Source organism: Delphinus delphis, chromosome 1, assembly GCF_949987515.2.
Source record: "Delphinus delphis chromosome 1, mDelDel1.2, whole genome shotgun sequence".
Taxonomy (NCBI): domain Eukaryota; kingdom Metazoa; phylum Chordata; class Mammalia; order Artiodactyla; family Delphinidae; genus Delphinus; species Delphinus delphis.
In genome coordinates this window covers 107,687,663-107,706,702 of record NC_082683.1, presented here as the reverse complement: position 1 = coordinate 107,706,702, position 19,040 = coordinate 107,687,663, and the positions used below count along the sequence as shown (strand labels likewise).

The following is a 19,040-nucleotide window of genomic DNA, read 5'->3' as shown; positions in this document are numbered from 1 at the left end:
AAACTACCAATAATTAACAGCTACATTTTAACTCTCTCACTAGGATAACAAAGCTGGTAAATTTTCCTTTCAGTTCAGGCATACTTCAGAGATATCGCAGGTTTGGTTCCAGACCACCACAATAAAGTTCCAAATATAGAAATAAAGTGAGTCACATGAATTTTCTGGTTTCCCAGTGCATATAAAAGTTATGTTTACACTATATTGTAGTCTATTAAGTATGCAATAGCATTATGTCTAAAGAAAAACAATGTACACACCTTAATTTTAAAATGCTGTTGGGGGACTTCCCTGGTGGTCCAGTGGTTAAGAATCCGCCTTCTGGGACTTCCCTGGTGGTGCGGTGGTTAAGAATCTGCCTGCCAATGCAGGGGACACAGGTTCAATCCCTGGTCTGGGAAGATCCCACATGCTGCAGAGCAACAAAGCCTGTGCGCCACAACTACTGAGCCTGTGCGCTGCAACTACTGAAGCCCGCATACTCTAGGGCCCGTGTGCCGCAACTACTGAGCCTGCATGCCACAACTACTGAAGCTCGTGCACCTAGAGCCCGCACTTCACAACAAGAGAAGCCACCGCAATGAGAAGCCCACGCACCGCAACGAAGAGCAGCCCCTTTTATTAATTTAAACATTTTATACATGATTATTTTATATTTTGTATCTTATCATTAATAGTTTAAGTCTTTAGGGGTTTGTTTCTATCAAATCTCACTCAAAGTGACTTACTTCCTTGTGTTTGGTAATTCTCTGTTGAATTTTATCTGTGGGAATTCAAAGAGCCTAACCAGAAAAAGCTTTCTCTCAAAGTGTACTTGCAAGTGCTATGGCAGAATCAGGGTAGTACTGACCTTGGTCCAATTTATCATCTTTCTCAGAGGGTTCTTCCATTTTGCTGTGGGCCAAAGGCTTAGTTTCCCATTAGTGCTAATATGGGCATTTGCCTTTGAGAGCAACCTTGCCTTTTCTGTTTGCTCACAGCTCATTGTTCCTGCTTCAGCTGACTCTTCACTTTTGTGAGAACAGACCCTTAGAGAGTGCCCTAACTTTTTTAGCATACTCAGTAATGCATTAAAAATTAAGCTTGTAACCTTCCATACACAAAGATACTGCCCCCTCAAGGAGGTGGAACATCAATTCTGCACTCCTTAAGTGTGTATTGTGCACAGTGACTTCTTTCCAAAGTGTATAGTTTGATAAGGGGGTGGGGGGAGATTTTACAGTGAAGAAACCTGATAAATACTGCCTCAGCCAGGTGATCAAGGTTAGCATCATCAGTGATAAGTCATGTTGACAGGATACTCTTGACGCGATGTGATGCAAATGGCACTTTTCCTGTGTTCTTTCCAAGAACCTATAGCCCCAATTAATCATGAAAAAATATACATATCAGACAAACACATATTTTTTTTATTCATTTGGGCCGCACCTAGCGGCTTGAGGGATCTTAGTTCCCCAACCAGGAATCAAACTCAGGCCCTCTTGCAGTGGAAGCGCAGAGTCCTAACCACTAGACCACCAGAGAATTCCCCAGACAAATCCATATAGAGGGACATTCTACAAAATACCTGATCAATACTCCTCAAAACTGTTTACAGTCTAAAGGAGCCTGAAGTGACATGATGACTAAATGTAATGTGGAATTCTGCATGGGATTTGGGGATAGAAAAAGACATTTGGCAAAGACTAAGGACATCCACAAATAAAGTATGGACTCTAGTTAATAATGACCTATCAGTATTGGTTCATTAGCTGTAACAAATGTACCATATACCAATGTAAGATGTTAACAACAGGGGAAACTGGGTGCAGGGTATACTAGAACCCTCTATACCATCTTTGCAACTTCTCTGTAAACCTAAAGCTATTCTAGAATAAAGTTTATTTTTAAAAGTTATGTTTGTTACAATTTCTGCAGGATTTAGTTATTTTTTAGGGCAAAAAAAATGTAGTCTCTCTGCAAAATATCTAGTTTGTCGTATCATCAGAAACAGAAATTGTCCTATTCACCCTTCTCCCCAGTACAATCATGCCTTTTCCCAGAACCATGTTCCTTGGAAACTCCACTGGCAAACTTTCTCCTCCTTTAATTTCTGAGAAATTACTTTGCTGTGATCTTCTCCTCTACCTAGGACACCTTTTCTTCTGAAACTCTGGTGTTTCCCAAGTTCTTTCACTGGCCCTTTTCTCTTCTCACTTAAAATACTGTGTCCCTTGAAGTGCTCATTCATTAACTACTACCAATATGATTACAATTCCCAAGTCTCCATCTCTAGTCCAAAGCTCCCTCCCAAATACAATATAGTGGTTATGAACATATTTAAGTTAGTCAGGACTAGTTTCAAAGCCCAGCCCCTATTTCCAACTGCATGACCTTTTCTCATCTATACAATGAGATGCTTTTCTCATCTATACAATGAAATAATAGTACACACTTATTCAAAGGTTTTTCTCAAGATTACATGACAAAATACACAAAAAACTCCTAGAATTGCATCAAGTATATAACTGTCAATAAATATTAGCCAATATTAGGATTATAAGCACTATCAAAATGGTTATCTATTAAACAACTTGTCTCAGATGCCCTCCAGACACTCCAACTCCATGTGTGCAAGCCTGCTTTTATCATCTATTTCCTCCCAAATTTCCTGTCACCCAAGACAGAATCCACAGGATCCATCTTCCAAGCTTTCCTCTAACTTCATCCCGTACATCCAACCGGTCAGCAAGTTCTGCCGAATTCTACTTTCTAAATACCTCTTAGATCTTATCTGTCCTCTCCACTACCAGTTATATTCTTTCAAATCTTTGTCATTTGGTTAGATTATTATAGTGGCTCCTGAACATTTCCCCCAAACATATTATCATTTATTTTTGGAAACTGTAATATCAGTTTCAGGTATTGCTATTTTAAAGACCAAAATACAATATTTTTGTTGGCATAATACAAAAGCAGTTCATTCGTTGTCCTTAGTTGTCTTTATCTCTTTCCTACCTACTCACCCACCCCCATTCCTCTCACTTTCACCACAAACTCCTTACCCTACTTCCTATGCAGTTCAGGAAACTCCCCTGACTCACCCCCCTCTACCTTTGTCATGGCCCACTTATAGGGAGAGTCTGAACCTGAGGGAAAGAACCTTCCGTAACAAAGAATCTCTCCTAGGGAAAAGAAAGGATTTAAACTCCATTAGGGAAACGTTTCCCAAGTTGGCCAAGAAAGAAGTCAAAACTTCGGCAATTTTGAACTACTGAACATAGACAGGTGGCTCCGAAAGCACTGGTCAGGGGAGTTAAATATGGCAAGAAGATACTAAGGTCCAACCCAACCAGCTACATCACACAAAGCAATTACAAAGGTACCTCAGACAAAAAGACCAAAGTCAAAGGAAGCAGCAAAACCAGGAGGAGCTGATGATTTACATTACAATGATAATCTATGCTTAATAGTTATGTTTTTATAAATTTACATTTTTACTTGATGTTTTAAAATATGAAATACATTAAAAATCTGGGCTCACAGACTTAACTTCAATTTTTGAATTCTAAAAGCTTTGAATAAATCCGAAAATATACTAATACCAGTATTACAAAAAAGTGATTTTGGTCCAGTGTTACAATCACTATCTATTGTAGCTTTTGTGCCTATACATACATAGTTACTTTGTTTTCAATATACCTTCCCCTCCCCACCGTGTCTCAAAAATCATGGTTTTTACTGCTTCTTTGCTTCTCTTTGTCTTTTCCATCCTCACTTGTCTATGTGTACTTCTGATTGTTCACTCTCTGCTTCTGATTCTTTTACACCTTTGTTTGTATTTGAGATGCCTTCTTTCACCTGCTTCACATCTTTTTTGAACAACTGTTTCCTCCATGAAGCCTTTCTTACTACACACAAATATAAATTGGTTCTCTCTGCTCTTTAATTGGGGGTTTCCTAGAAAAACATCCATAACAAAGCTTCCCAATGTGTGTTCCGTAGAACAGTAATCACATGAGATGGCTAGAAAAGAAAGGAACTCCATGGTCAAATAAGTTTGGAAAATACTGAACAGCCTATCCTCCACTCCTTCTGGAAATTCATGAAGCATTTTATTAAAGGTACTAAAGTCTAGCAGCATGAAACAGGTTTAACTTTAACTTCGTAGTACCTAAGTTTTGACAGTGACAACCTAAACTAAACATCACAACTTTCTAGAAAATGCTGTTGTACAAAGTCAAATTCATATTTTTTGTTTATTGCTATGTTTTATTTTCTCTGTATCTTATCCACATTTATCAGTTTATACATATGTACTGTATATGGCAATCTGAGGATAAGAATGAATAGGAGAATAGAAATGCATTCTTATCCTAGTTTATACTAAACACAGTATATATGTGTAAGGATGACCTATAAATGGATTTCAAAAGCTGTTCACTTTTCTATTACCAGGTTTTTAAAGACTTTTAAAACAAAGTAAAATTGATCTTCCAAAATGTGTCTTGAAATGAAATTTTCTTTTAAAAAAATCTTTAATTTCAAATTTAAAATTTTAAATGAAAATATGATTAATATTTGGTCTTTATTATTCCAACTTAAATTTTTATAAACTCCTTGTTTTTGATAGGTTATTTTTAAAAATCCAGCAGCACTAAAGATATTGCTGTCCCTGTGAAATCACTTCTTTGAGATGCATTTACATATTAGCACAACAGCTATAAAAATATATGAAAGATTCTTAAATTCTATGAACTTCTAGAACTGCAAGATGTTGTTACACAAATAGGTACGTGAAATACTCAAAATAGATAAATAGTTTCCAAATTAGTGTGTTTTCCAGGCATTCTCTAGTATTAATAAAAAGGCCTAAAAAATCTGTGTTCATTCCTTTGGTTTATTAACCTTAAAATTTCACCTAGGGTATGCAGGATTAACTGGAAGAATTTAAAGCTTAAGCACACAGGCCTGCATGAAACATGGTGTAATAAAAATACATACCATAATTGCATTTAAAAACAACAGTAGTTACCATTTGCTGAGTTTTCTTTTTATATTTATATATATATATATATATATATACATATTTTACTGAAGTGTAGTCGATTTACAATGTTGTGTTAATTTCTGTTGTACAGTGCTGAGCTTTCTAAATGTCAGGTAGTTTGCAAAGCACTTTATATGAATTATCTTTTTTTTTTTTTTTTGCGGTACGCGGGCCTCTCACTGTTGTGGCCTCTCCCGTTGCGGAGCACAGGCTCCAGACGCGCAGGCTCAGCGGCCATGGCTCACGGCCCCAGCCGCTCTGCGGCACGAACGCGTGTCCCCTGCAACGGCAGGCGGACTCTCAACCACTGTGCCACCAGGGAAGCCCTGAATTATCTTTTTTAATACCACCAACAATCACATAAGGTATGTTGTATTATTATTAATCCTATTTAAAGGCTTTAAGAGGTTAAGTAACAAGTATAATGCCTATTGGAGTCCAAAGCCCATGTACTTTGCCAATTAACCACTATACAATATTGTATATCCCCCTACATGTGTAAATCTGTGTAAACAAAACTATGTAAAACCTCTATAGCAACAATTCTCGAAGTGAGCTCTGTGGTCAGATATAAGAAAGTCATTAAGCACTTTCTATGTTCTACACCATCTTCAAGGTGCTGAGGATGTAGTGGTGGGCAAAACAAAGTCCCTGCTATCATGGGCTTACATTCTAGTTGAGGGTGAGAGGGGACATGCAGCTCAGTAAATAAACAAATAAATAAGGTAATATCTTATAATGGGAAAAGGTATATAAAGAAAATAAAATAGGGTGATGCAATAAGAGAATGATAGATAGGAGCAAAGGGGGGTAGGGTAGGCTCTTTGGCTAGGACGATAGGGATCAACCTCTAAGGAGATGAGCTAAGACCTGAAAGACAAGGACATTAAGGCAAATTTTTCATATAAAGTGGTAATTTATAAAATGATAGTGATAATATAAATGGTAGTGTATTTTACATCCTTATTTGGCAAAATAAGAAGTTATCAAACTTATGATCTCACAAATTAAAAAACAGTAATTAAATGGTTATAAAATAACATCTGGTAACCCCTGGGCAATACACAGTATTAAGATGAGAGACAATGGATGTGCACGTTGCAGAAACTTGATAAAGGTCATTGTACAACATACCAATAAATCAGTGAATTCTCAAACCTTTTGGTTTCAGGATACCTTTACCCTCCTAAAAATTACTGAAGACCCCAAAGAGCTTTTGCTTATGTGAGTTAGTTACATCTATGCTCTTTACTGTATTATAAATTAAAACTAAGAATTTTAAAATATCTATTAATTCATTAAAAATAATAAAACCATTCAGTTAATAAGTTATACATATTTTATTAAAAATAACTATATTTGCAAGAGAAAAAAACTTAGTGAGGAGAGTAGCACTGTTTTACATTCTTGAAAATCTAATGTTTTGGCTCAACAGAAGACAGCTAAGTTCTCATATCTGCTTCTGTATTCAATTTATTGCTATATACGAATTAATGAATTTTTTTCATCTCTGCAGCTTAGTGAAATCATCAAAATAGACAGGCACAGAACTCATAGAAACAGAGAGTAGAATGGTGGTTGCCAGGAGCCAGGGAGTTGGGGAATGGGAAGACATTGGTCAAAGGGTACAAACTTGCAGTTATAAGATAAATACGTTCTGGGGATCCAACATACAACATGGTGACGATAGTTAACAATATGGCATTATATACTTGAAAGTTACTAAGTACATCTTGTGGTAATCATTTTGCAATTTATACATGATCTAATCATCACAACTTACACAATGTTACATGTCAATAATATATAAAAAAGCTGGGTAAAAACAGGCACAAGCGCTGTTTGGGAACCATTATACTGTATATACCACACTATGGAACACTACAAAATACCAACAGACTTTGAAAGAAGTGGAACGCAGTCTAGCACAAAGGTAGAGAGTAGGCGCTGGAGTCAAGACTGCTTAGATTTTAATTCTGGCTCTACTGCTTACTAGCTATGAAACTTGAACAATTAATTTTACCTCACTGAGCCTTCAAGTGCTTCAGTTATATCATCTATAACGTTTTCTTTATTATTTTCCCTTCACCAGCGTAATTTTACATATATATCACTAATAGCCTTACTAAGTAATAAAAATTACATAATATCAATACCTCATGAATTGTTATATTAAATGAGATCACACGATAAGAACTCAGGAAATGTTAACTATTTATTACTAAATCTATTAGTGATAATGTTTGTGAAGTTAACTGTATTAATGATTGGAAACTTAATAAAGAACATTGTTAAATAATAACAAAGTACTTGTAAGCAACTCAGGCTTTGAATCCACCGTATTTCTTGTATTTCTCCCACTCACTCTCACCTTCTGCCTTCAGAGAACAAAACCAAGGGGGGAAAAATAATTAAGCTTATGCTTAGCCACCCTGAAACCAGGCAGTTTCCCTTTCCTATACTATAAAAATGGTCTGACAATTTCCTCAAAATAATCAATTGACTTCCCTAAGCCTCGGTTTATAAGAATTTTAAGTGGGGATAACTCCTACCTTCCAGAGCTTATGTTAGGATTATAGGAATATATGTATATATATATATGTATGTATATGTTTGATATCTAGTAAGGGTGCTCAGTGAATGGATACCTTCACTCCAACCAAAAAGTGATAACTCTTCGAAACTGGTACAGCATATAAAAACTCATATTATCATACTTCCCAGAACAAGTTATTTTTGTTCAATTCTTATCTTAGTTATGAAACGTTAAGTTCCTTATAATTCCATCTCTTTCAGCGAGCAACCTAACAAAGTTTTACATAGAGTAAGCACCCAATATTCTTAAATTAATTTTCTGAATTCTGTATCTTTGGACATAGGAATACACTATAAAAGAAATGTTAATAACTCAAGTAATACTGACTGCCTCTTGGACAGAGATCATCATTTTAAAATAATGCGTTATGCTACCATTTTAAAACTATAATGACAGTAAAGGGAACACAAAAACAGCACAGGATCCATTCGGGTCTTTTTTTAATTAAAAATGGCAAGTTATAATGCCTAACATTAAAAAATCTTTTCCCTTCTAACAGTGAAACTTTCACTAAAGGAAATAGTCAATCTCCTTTCTCCCCCCAGCCACCTGTGGTGGGTACCAAAGAACCAACCATAGGGTGAAAGTAAGTGAAACTAATCACTAGCAAGTGAAGTGAAGGAAGAGAGACGAGAGAAAGATAAAAGGCTGCAACCAAAATTTAAACCCAGCATATTAAACATTTTATTTCTTTCATCAAACAGCTTCTATTTCAATGTTTCTAAGAAAACAAGAAAAACAAGGTTTCTTTTTTTAGACTATCTTTATCTTAGCCAGAAAGACTTTAATGTTCTAAAGCACAAATGGAATTGTTGCCTTTTCCCAGAAGGAGTAACTAGGTTCTACTACTTCTCCACAAGATGTGCATCTCTCCAGTGTTCTATAACTAAAATCTGTGGATGCAGTGGAATCAAAAGCACTACAAAGCACCAACTCCTTTTTGTTTCCTTGACAAACAGATGAGAAACTCAGTCAAGGTGTTTTGTGCAACAGTGTTAAGTTTTTGAGTAATTTTTTTTACTAGGGTCTCTGAGCTCCTTCTACACATTAAAAAACCTCATGTAGTCTTAGTTCTCAGATGAAATTTTAAAACAACTAACCCAAAATATTTTAAGGTACTGCTGTAGAACACTAAACACTTGGGAAAAGTGGAAAAAAAAAAGATTAAAAGAAAAGATCATAACTTGGGCTTCCCTGGTGGCGCAGTGGTTGAGAATCCCCCTGCCAATGCAGGGGACACAGGTTCGAGCCCTGGTCCAGAAGGATCCCACATGCCACCGAGCAACTGGGTCTGTGCACCACAACTACTGAGCCTGTGCTCTGGAGCCCGCGAGCCACAACTGCTGAGGCCCGTGTGCCTGGAGTCTGTGCTCCGTAACAAGAGAAGCCACCGCAATGAGAAGCCGGCGCACAGCAAGGAGTGGCCCCAGCTCGTCGCAGCTGAAGGGGGCCCACGCGCAGCAACAGAGACCCGACACAGCCAAAAAATTAATTAATTTAAAAAAAAAAGAGCCTCACAGCCCCTTCAGCCCCCTCCTTATCTTCCCACCAGCTAGCTTCACACTTGCAAACTGGTTTCCATCACCTGCCTGGTGGACAGAGGCTATTGCCTGTTGTACCTTGAATCCGGAGGCCAGGGTGTTAGGAATCTTGGAATTGTGGCTTTATCTGTCCATGACTGATGCCAGGGGGGTTAAAAAAATTAATTAATTAAAAAATAAATAAAATTTTTAAGAAAGATCATAACTGAATGACAAAAGCTTAGGAGAAAAGGGAGTTTGGATGCATCTATTATTTATTAGTTTATGAAAGGCAGGAAGCCAAATCACTAAGAATAAAATCAGAAGTCTCCACTCTCTTAAGAAATTACACACATACGTACACTCACCCCTTCTCTACCAACAGGACTGTAATTTTGGGGTGGCCTGTTTAAGGAAATGTTAATATTAGTAATTTTACATTGGAAATGGAAATTTCCAATGGAATTTTCAAGATATTTCCACACCACAAAATCACTTGAAGTTTGTCAATACTGTTTCACACTTTGATTTATGGGATTGTTTATTTGCTATATAATTTAACATTTAGCTTACTATGGGATGTACAGCAAAAGTATGTTTTACATATTGCTTTAAATCCACCTAAGGCCATGTATATAATACAACCCTTCTGCATTTGAGAGACAAAGCAGCTAAATGAAGAATATAACTGCTTGTAAAGTCTCATAATACACATAAAAAGGCTCAGTTAGTATACACCATTACAATAATCTCATGTAATAATCACGGTAGCTCATGTTTTGAAACACTGTCAGAAAACATGGAAATTATCTACATCTCTATGAACCTAGGGCAATGGATGGAAGAAAAGGTGACCTAGGCATCCAAAGGGCAGAGAGAAGACTGATTGTGCAATAATTTTACAACTGGGAATTATAACAGACCTAATGCCTAACTAATCCAGAAGTGCCATTAAACCTAACCCAAGAGTAGAAATATGCAAGAGATCAAAATAGATTTATTACTTCTTTGGGAAGCTGAAAGTTTACCTTGAACCTCAGAAAGAACCACACACAATAACACATTAGACCAAGTAAGCAGAAAGAGGTATCTGAAATACCAGAATGCCCCAGAGCCTTCTCTCTGGACATCTTCTCTATCTATACTTATTACTCTGTCTTACTACACTTACTTCTCTATCTACACTTAGTACCTAGTACATCTCTTCCAGGCTGATGGCTCTAAAGACAATTTACATACTAAGCAGATACCCTGTGGTGACTGTCGCACAACTCTGTGAATATACTAAAACAAATGAATTGTACACTTTAAATGAGTGAAGTTTGTCAATAAATGTCAACTCTTTCTAGTCACTCAGCCAAGAAAACCCCAGAGTCATTCTTGAAAACTCTCCTCTCTTACCCCACATTTAATTCATCTAGAAAGCCATTTGGATCTACCTTCAGAACAGGTCTAGAATTCAATTACTTCTTATAAAGCTTGTCCAAACCACCAATATTTTATCCCAGAATTACTTCAATAGCCACCTACCGGCATCCCTATTTCTGCAGCAACTAGAATGATCTTTTAAAAACAGAAATCTGTTCACATCACTCCTCTGCCCCATCTCATTCAAAATAAAAGACCAAAAATGCCTATAAAATTCTTTGTGATCTGCCCCTCCTGCCATATCACCCACCATAATCTGAGTTCATCTGCTAATCCTTACTTTCACTACTCCTTTCCAGCCACAAAAGCTTTCTTGTTGTTCCTTCAACTCACCAGGCACACTCTAACCTCAAGACCTTTGTATTTTTCTGTTCTCTTTGTTTTGGAACATTCTCCTCTCACACTCTCCTATCTATACTGCCTATACCTCACCTTCTTGCTCAAATGTCACATTCTCAGTGAGGCCTTCCCTTAGCACCTAATTTAAAACTGCAAACTCTTATAACACTCTGTATTCCCCTTCCCTGCTTTATATTTCTCTTTAGCACTCCTAATATTTTTTATCTTCTAATATATTTAATATTTTGTTTGTTTGTTGCTTGTCTCCTCTTCTAACAGTATAGGCTCTGAGAGGACAAAAATTTTTCTCCATTTTATTCACCTGCTTATGTCCCCAGTGCCTGGCACAGTAGGTATTCAATAAATATTTGTTAAAAGAACTGAATGTAAACTAAGGATTTGTAAGCAAAATTCATCTTGGAGCTTAAAGTAAGAATTTGTACCTAGTCCATCTATATTTGTATACATGTGATATGTGATTAAAAAGCTATGGCAGTACTGTTATACTCTATATGTGTAGCCAACATATCTGCTACAAAGGATGAATTACAAGGAAAGTAAACGGTTAAAGGAATAGCTACATTTCAGATACCAGAGCTGCAAAAAATAGTTCCAGACACTCAGATTTGTGCAATATCAAATACAAGATTATAGACTTCACTCTCCACTGACCAATGGAGGTACCAGTGTGGTACCCCAAACTTTTTGCCACCAAAAAAATCCTTCTATTATCTAAAACCTAACATTTAGAGATTTTTATCAAGTAAACAACTTTAGTAACTAACATGTTCAACTTGTTTTCCCTTTTTTAAAATTATAAATGACTATCAGAACTTCAAATCTATACAAGATAATCAGTTTTCCCAAAGAAAGCAAAAATAAAAACAAAAATACCCACAAAGCTTCAAAATGTAGACATTCTAGTTAATCTGCATGGCCTAATATTGTAGAAAATATTTTATGAATAGGAAAGGCTGTGTAGTACAGTGGCTAAGAGTGTATGCTCTAAATCAAGAATGACTGGGTTGAATCCTGGATCCACCACTTATTAGCTCTCTAACCATGGGCAAGTTACTCAACCTCTCAGTGCCTCTGTTTTCCCATCTGTAAAGTGGGGATCATAACAATAACTACTTCAAAGAATTATGAAGATTGAATGAATTAATAAGTGTAAAATGCTTGGAACAGTGCCTGGCACATAATAAGCACTTAATAAAAGTTAGCTAGAAAATTATTACCAGCTTCACGGTCCATTCAAGGATCTGAGAAACCACTGCCATACATCAAAAATAGTAAATTGCACTTTTCGAATTCACTACAACAAATTAATCCTGTATTAAGAGGTTTTTTTTGGACAGTCCATATTTATATAACAGTTTCTCTTGTGGAGAAAATACCAGATTGTACTGAGATTTGCTTCAAATGAGGAGGAGAAGGGAAAGTAAAGGGGACAGAAGAAAAAAGATCGGCCATTAAAATAACTACTGGGACTTCCCTGGTGGTGCAGTGGTTAAGAATCCACCTGCCAATGCAGGGGACACGGCTTCGAGCCCTGTTCTGGGAAGGTCCCATATGCTGTGGAGCAACTAAGCCCATGGGCCACAACTAATGAGCTTTCGCTCTACAGCCCACGAGCCACAACTGAAGCCCGCGCGCCTAGAGCCTGTGCTCGGCAACAAGAGAAGCCACCGCAACGAGAAGCCGGCGCACCGCAACGAAGAGTAGCCCCCGATCGCCGCAACTAGACAAAGCCCACGCACGGCAATTAAGACCAAATGCAGCCAAAAATAAATTAATTGATTAATTTAAAAAAAGATAACTACTTTTGAAGTGGGGTGATCAGTGGTGGCAGGAATGTTATTACTTTTCTAATCTTGTACATACTTAAAGTTCGTACCAAAAACAGCTGAAGGGAAATCTTAACAGCTTTTCTGTTCTACAAATGATTCTACTTTCCTATAACCCCCTTTTCTTCAAAAACTCATTTCAATTCTCATACACCTTCTAAAACAGGCCAACCCATTCAATGGTTAGAAGCAAAACAACTTGGAGATATCATGAACACAGTATTTTCCATTTTGTCCTACTAGTTCTTCAGAGAACTTGCTAATTCACTACAGAAAGGCTGGTCCAAATCATCTCCCTCTGACTGGGAATGTAATTTCCAGCACTGTTCCCAAAACAAAGTAATTATTTCGAATAGTCAGGACCTTAAGACTATCTACATCATCGCTGTCACCATAATAAATAATCTGAACATGTATGTATATGCTAGGACCTATACTAAAATATGTGCATTATCTTCTTAAATCTAGACAACAAGCCTATGAGAGATAATTATCTCTACTCACAGATCAGAAATTGAGACTCACAATTTAAGTACTGTGCCCAGGTATTAACTGATGGAATTAAGATTTGAACCTGGGCCTAATTCTAAAGTCTGTGTTTTTCTACTTTTCCATACTTATTTCCATGTTACATTAAAAATGGGACAGATGAACAAAATACAGAAATGACAGTCTAGTCAAATTGCACATCAAGCCCATATAAGAGCCATATTTTGAAACTGCCAACAACCATACCTATCATTTCTTTTACTAAATTATAAACGCTGCCTTCTGAGAAACAGAAATTAAAACAATTCAAGTTCTTGATTAACTATTTCACAAAATTATATTGGCAAATGTTTACTGATTACTTATTGTGTGCCAAACACTGTTCTAGTTGCTTGGGGATGTAGCAGCAAAGAAGACACAGCCCTGTCATCTGGTGGAAGAAAATAAACAGTAAGCATATAAACAAATAAATAAGGTAATTTCATATACTGAAAATAAAGTGATATGTTATAATGCAACTGAAGGAACCATTTGAAATAAAATCATTAGGGAAGGCCTTTCTGCGGAGGTAATATTTGAGCTTGGATCTAAATGATGGGAAGATAGGATTAGAAGAAGCCTGAGAGGTAGTAGGCAGGGCAGGTGGTGTAGGACCTTGTAGACCTTTTACTTGTAGTAAAAAGAAGTTTAACCCTTTAAGCCTGTTGCAATGGGATATCACTGAAGGATTTTAAAGCACAGAAATGACATCTGTTTATGCTACAGAAAGATCACTTTTGAAAAATGATAGTAATGGAAGCTTCCATCAAACAAATTAAAACAAGTCTGAATAAAATCAGTAGAACCCAGGGCTTCCCTGGTGGCGCAGTGGTTGAGAGTCTGCCTGCCGATGCAGGGGACACGGGTTCGTGCCCCGGTCCGGGAAGATCCCACATGCCGCTAAGTAGCTAGGCCCGTGAGCCATGGCCGCTGAGCCTGCGCATCTGGAGCCTGTGCTCCGCAATGGGAGAGGCCACAACAGTGAGAGGCCCGCGTACCACAAAAAAAAAAATCAGTATAACCCACCATGGAGTGTGCTTCAGGAAGACTACTTGCCTTCTCTAAGTTATTTCCTTTATTGTTTTTTTAATTTTTATTTATTTATTTTTTGGCCATACTGCGCAGCTTGCGGGCTCTCAGTTCCCCGATCAGGGATTGAACCTGGGCCATGGCAGTGAAAGCCCAGAATCCTAACCACTAGGCCACCAGGGAACTCCCTAAAGTATTTCCTTTAAAGTGAACAAAAGTCTCTTATTACACATTATGAAATAAAGGATAAAAATGAAAATATCTCAGGAAGAGTTAACATAGTCACTTAAACTCCCACTGAGGTCTAAATATAAGTTACTAAATAATGGATGCCAAAGACAAAAAGGAGAAGCAAAAGTGGCATCAGGAAAATGGACAGAAAGGCTGGGAATGCCAAAGACACCTATTTCACAAATTTGCCTAAAGCTGACTTAAAAACCAAACTCGAACTAAAATAATTCTAACAACAATCTCCTGAATATTTCTCTCAAAAGGCTTTATTTACAATAAGATAAACGATGTTCACTCAACGTAAACATAAAACAACTACAAATTACCCTTAACCATTTTAGAAAGTTAAGTTGCATTCCACCAGACAAAAAAAAAATCAGGTTTATAGAAAGCCAAAAGCATTGAACTATACAAACTGTATATAATGCACTTCAAATGAAGTAGTCTTCCTAGAGCAATCATTTTTTTCACTCTTAAAATATCAACAAGGGAAATAAGCTCAGGCACAATATCAAAAGTAGAGGCAGAAAAATTCTGGCTCCAGTGTATCTCGTTATCACTGACTGTAAAAAATATATTGTAATTGCATTTGTAATCCCACAGGCAGGGATGGCGACCAACTTATCCTTGCAAATGATGTAACCATACAGTTAAAGCACCAGAGCCCAAAGGTAGAAAAAGTAAAAATGTTTTAAAACAGGAAGAAAAATATGTTTAAGGAGAATACGTCCTCAGGCTTGAGCACTGCTTGCTACCACTGGTATACCAAAAACATTAAAGAATAATCATGAAAACATTACTTTACAAAGTTAAATGTGGCCATTGTCATCTGATATGGTGGAGTCAAAACCCAACTCCACCATTTTACTGTATAAACTTAAGCAGCTTACTTAACATTTCTGAGGCTTAGTTTCCACATCTGTAAATCAATTATTAAAAAATCTACTTCTTAGGGTTAGTTTAAGGTATAATGAGATACTAGATATATTGTAAATGACAAAGGGCTGGGTACATACTAGATACTTACTATGTGAGTCTTTGATAATGACTGGTACTTGATATTGTATGTTCTAATTTTACCTCTTGGAAAGAAAGTAACTTTGATCTGCTATTGGTAAATATAGGTAATCCTGCCTTGGTTATACAACTGTTTCTGCATATATTATCCAAAGAGCCACAAAACATCTCTCCCAACAATAACTTTATACACAAATGATTTGAAGTTTGGGGTCTATGATTTTGTAAATTTTATCCATCTGTTCCCTAAAAGTAAACACAAATTAAAACACTATAGGGGCAATAGCAAAAGTGGAATAAGAAGAATTAAGTGAATGATGGGTCTCACTGGTGACGTGCCATAGACAGGAAGCAGACCTAAAATTCAAATAGATATACATGGATTTAGGGTCAACCCTCTCTTCTCAGCAGGAAGCAACAAATGACTTCTCCACACTTTGTCCTAAAAGATCTGAAATTTTCTGCAATCCATGCTTCCTGACAGTCTAACAGACCTCTTTTCTGCAGTAACGCAGCAAAGTGAAAAAAACTCCACGATGTAGACAAAAAAGCAATTAACTGGGGTAAAAAAGTAGTACCTATTCAAAAAGCACACTTCCTGATTCTTTGTTTTGATTACCTATAAAACCAATTCCTATTCTTTAAAAAGGTATCTGAACTGGTTGAAAAGTAGCCGGATATGTTTTCCATTTTATGGTGTTAGTGGCGATACTGACTACGGTTGTTTCCGGTCAGTATCAAGAAGCCTGTATTTTACTGCAGCAAACATAGCTACAAAAACCTCTCAGGTGGTCGCCTCAGCTCTATGTGGAGCTCACGTTACCTCTTCATCTAGGTAAGGCCCTTCTTATTACACATCACACGTTTTAGGTCAGTGGAAAATAGAATGGTCCCACATATTCCAGCGAAGTAGGTGCATTTACTACTGCTTAAACCATAGCGTGTCTATCACCAGGAAAACAAGAAATCATTAACACGTCAGGGCCTATAAGAAATAAACGGACGCAACAATTTCTGTGAAGGTTCAGTAAAAACAACATCACCTTACAAAGCTCTGAAACAACATGTAAATCTCAACAGATTTGGGCCCAACGGCCCAAGGTCACACCAAGTCAGTCGCTATAAAATCCAAGAAATGATGAGCCTCCTGCAGTTCAGGACAATCCCGGCTAGGAACAGGGTCTGAGTTTGGGTACACTCTGGTCGAAGCTTTAATATGAACAACCCCAACCGAATGCAGCGGCTCCACAGGGAAACCCTAAGCGTTTCGGGTAGTATTTCCTTCCATCCCCAGTCTTCCCTTCCCTAGTCACCCCCCAACACTCACATCTCCGGAGCCACTTCATCCAATGGTAGACGATAGTAGTGTGGTGTTTCTTGTTCTCTATACACCAAGACGACAAGCCTTGAATAGATTCCATGGTGTTAGTTACCGACTGGAATTTTCGATCCAACGAGGACTCCAGAGCCCCTGCCGAAGAGGCCGACGAGGAGGAGGCCTTACTGCCGCCTCCGCCGCCGCCGGCCGCCATCTTCCCGGTTTGCACAAGCGCTGCTGCTCCTCTGGCGGCCGCGGCGGCGGCGGCGGCGGCGGCGGGAGCGGGCAAAACAATCACTGCGAGTGCGTGAAAGCCGCAGGTGGGGAGGGGGGCCAGGGGGTGGGGATGGTGCACGCGCTAGGCTCTTCTGGAGGTAGGACGGGAGGACCAGCTGCTGGGCACGCTGGCGGCTCCTACACGCTGCAAAGAGGGGCTGCGGATTTCGACGGTTTATCGGAATTGTTCAAGGGATTGTGTTTAAACCAGTCAGTAATCACGGAAGAACTGCGCAGAAAACAGGTCCTGCAAAGCCTTTCTAAACGCCTGGCCCGGAAATTAATGGTTTTATACTCTTCGGCTCTCAACGCTTAAGGCCGTTGCCCACACTCCTCTAAGAGCGGGCATGAATATCTTAAAGTTAATACTACCCGACTGCCCCTTCAGTTGCAGAAATCTTTCTCCTTTAGATCCTCTAGCACAGAAAGGCGCAAGGCTACCTAGTCAGGATTTTTTTTGCAACGCAATAGCAGCAAAGGGACAGCAACACGATCGCGCACGCGCTGCTTGGCCCCGCCCCCCTGCTTCCTTCTCAACCTAGAAAAAGCAGAGGGAGGTGTGATGGCGGGGCAATCTGGCCAATCAAGGGAGAAGAACGGGAAGCGCGCGCAGAAGCCCACAAGCCCCAAGGGCTAAGGAGGCGCTTCGAGTATTCGTGCGCCTGCGCAGCAGGCCAGCGCGTAGCGGGCTGGGAGGAAAAACGGGGAGAGAAGGGTGGGAGAGGGAGTTGGTCAAACTAAGGAGAGGTTGGGGGAGGGGCTTCACCGCTCCGCCCCGCGTTTTGCTTCCTAGCGAGGTGTCTCCCTTGGGGCTGTCCAGCTCACACAGCAGGGCCGAGAAACTCCCACCGCTCAGCGGCCACTGTTATTTTCTGGCACCTGCAGCTGCCGCCGCCGCCGCCGCCGCTGCTAATTCCTCGGGGCACCGACGCGCCACAAAGTAGCTAGCAGCCATCTTGCAGTGCCTCAGAGGATGCGCATGCGCCAGCTCCAGCGAGCCAGTCACTACGCAGACTCCCAGACCAAACAATTTTTTACACTCCCTTGGGACATTAACACTCACAGCCACTTGACTTTTTGGATTATAGGAAGAGGAAGTAAATGAAGTGAAACGAAAATTTTCCCTGTAGAATTTTCGAGACGCGGAAACAATAAAAGGCAAGATGTGATCTCACCTTCGCCAGATATGTTACAGCCTCACAATTGCATAATACATTATAGTTTACAAAAGCCTTAGATATTTATTATTACATTGATTAGCACAACCTAGATTAACCGTGCAATTGCATATGCCTATGTAAATTCTCTGGGCAGATTTGGAGACTTCTTTGTTCCACTGAACACATGCAGTTATTGTATTTTAATTCTTTCACGTCTTCCCAGTAGACTCACGTTTTTTGAGGCAGGGAACCTGTTTTGTCAAGCTCACGTATAGTATTTGTTAATTCAACAAAAAGTTGTTGAACGTCTTGTGCCAAGTACAGTTTTAGATGTGGGGGAGTAACATAGCAAAATAGACAAATATCCCTTTTTTCTGGGGCTTATTGGCAGGAGACCATAAAAAATATATCAGGGAGTAATAAGTTCTATGAAGTAGCATGAAGCAAGGTAAGGAAGAGAGAGGGGTTGTGTGTGTGGTCCTTAAGGGAATGGGAATGGTGGTTTGGTGATCAAGGAAGGCTTCTGGAAGGAAGTGATACTTGATCTGAATGTTGAGCACAAGGTAACCAAGCAAATATGGGGGAGGGGGAGAAAAACATGCTGGCAGGTGGAACAGCAAGTGTAAAGGACCTAAAACAGCAATGGCTTGATATATTAGAGGAAGAACAAGGAGGCCATTGTGGCTAGAGAAGAGGACAAGTGATAGAATATGAAATCTGAG

General features: G+C 38.7%; 1 protein-coding gene across 4 annotated transcripts in view; it reads right to left on the bottom strand.

Annotated features, from left to right (window-relative positions):
* The window catches only part of RPRD2 (regulation of nuclear pre-mRNA domain containing 2), a 90,156-nt gene extending 72,024 nt beyond the window's left edge, over positions 1 to 18,132 (bottom strand). For all 4 annotated transcript variants that reach the window (XM_060029252.1, XM_060029263.1, XM_060029282.2 and 1 more), the window contains exon 1: positions 16,892 to 18,132. In XM_060029252.1, the coding sequence (XP_059885235.1) occupies positions 16,892 to 17,096 (205 nt within the window). In that variant the 5' untranslated portion in view covers positions 17,097 to 18,132. The remainder of the gene's footprint in view (positions 1 to 16,891) is intronic.
* Between the last annotated feature and the right edge of the window lie 908 nt (positions 18,133 to 19,040).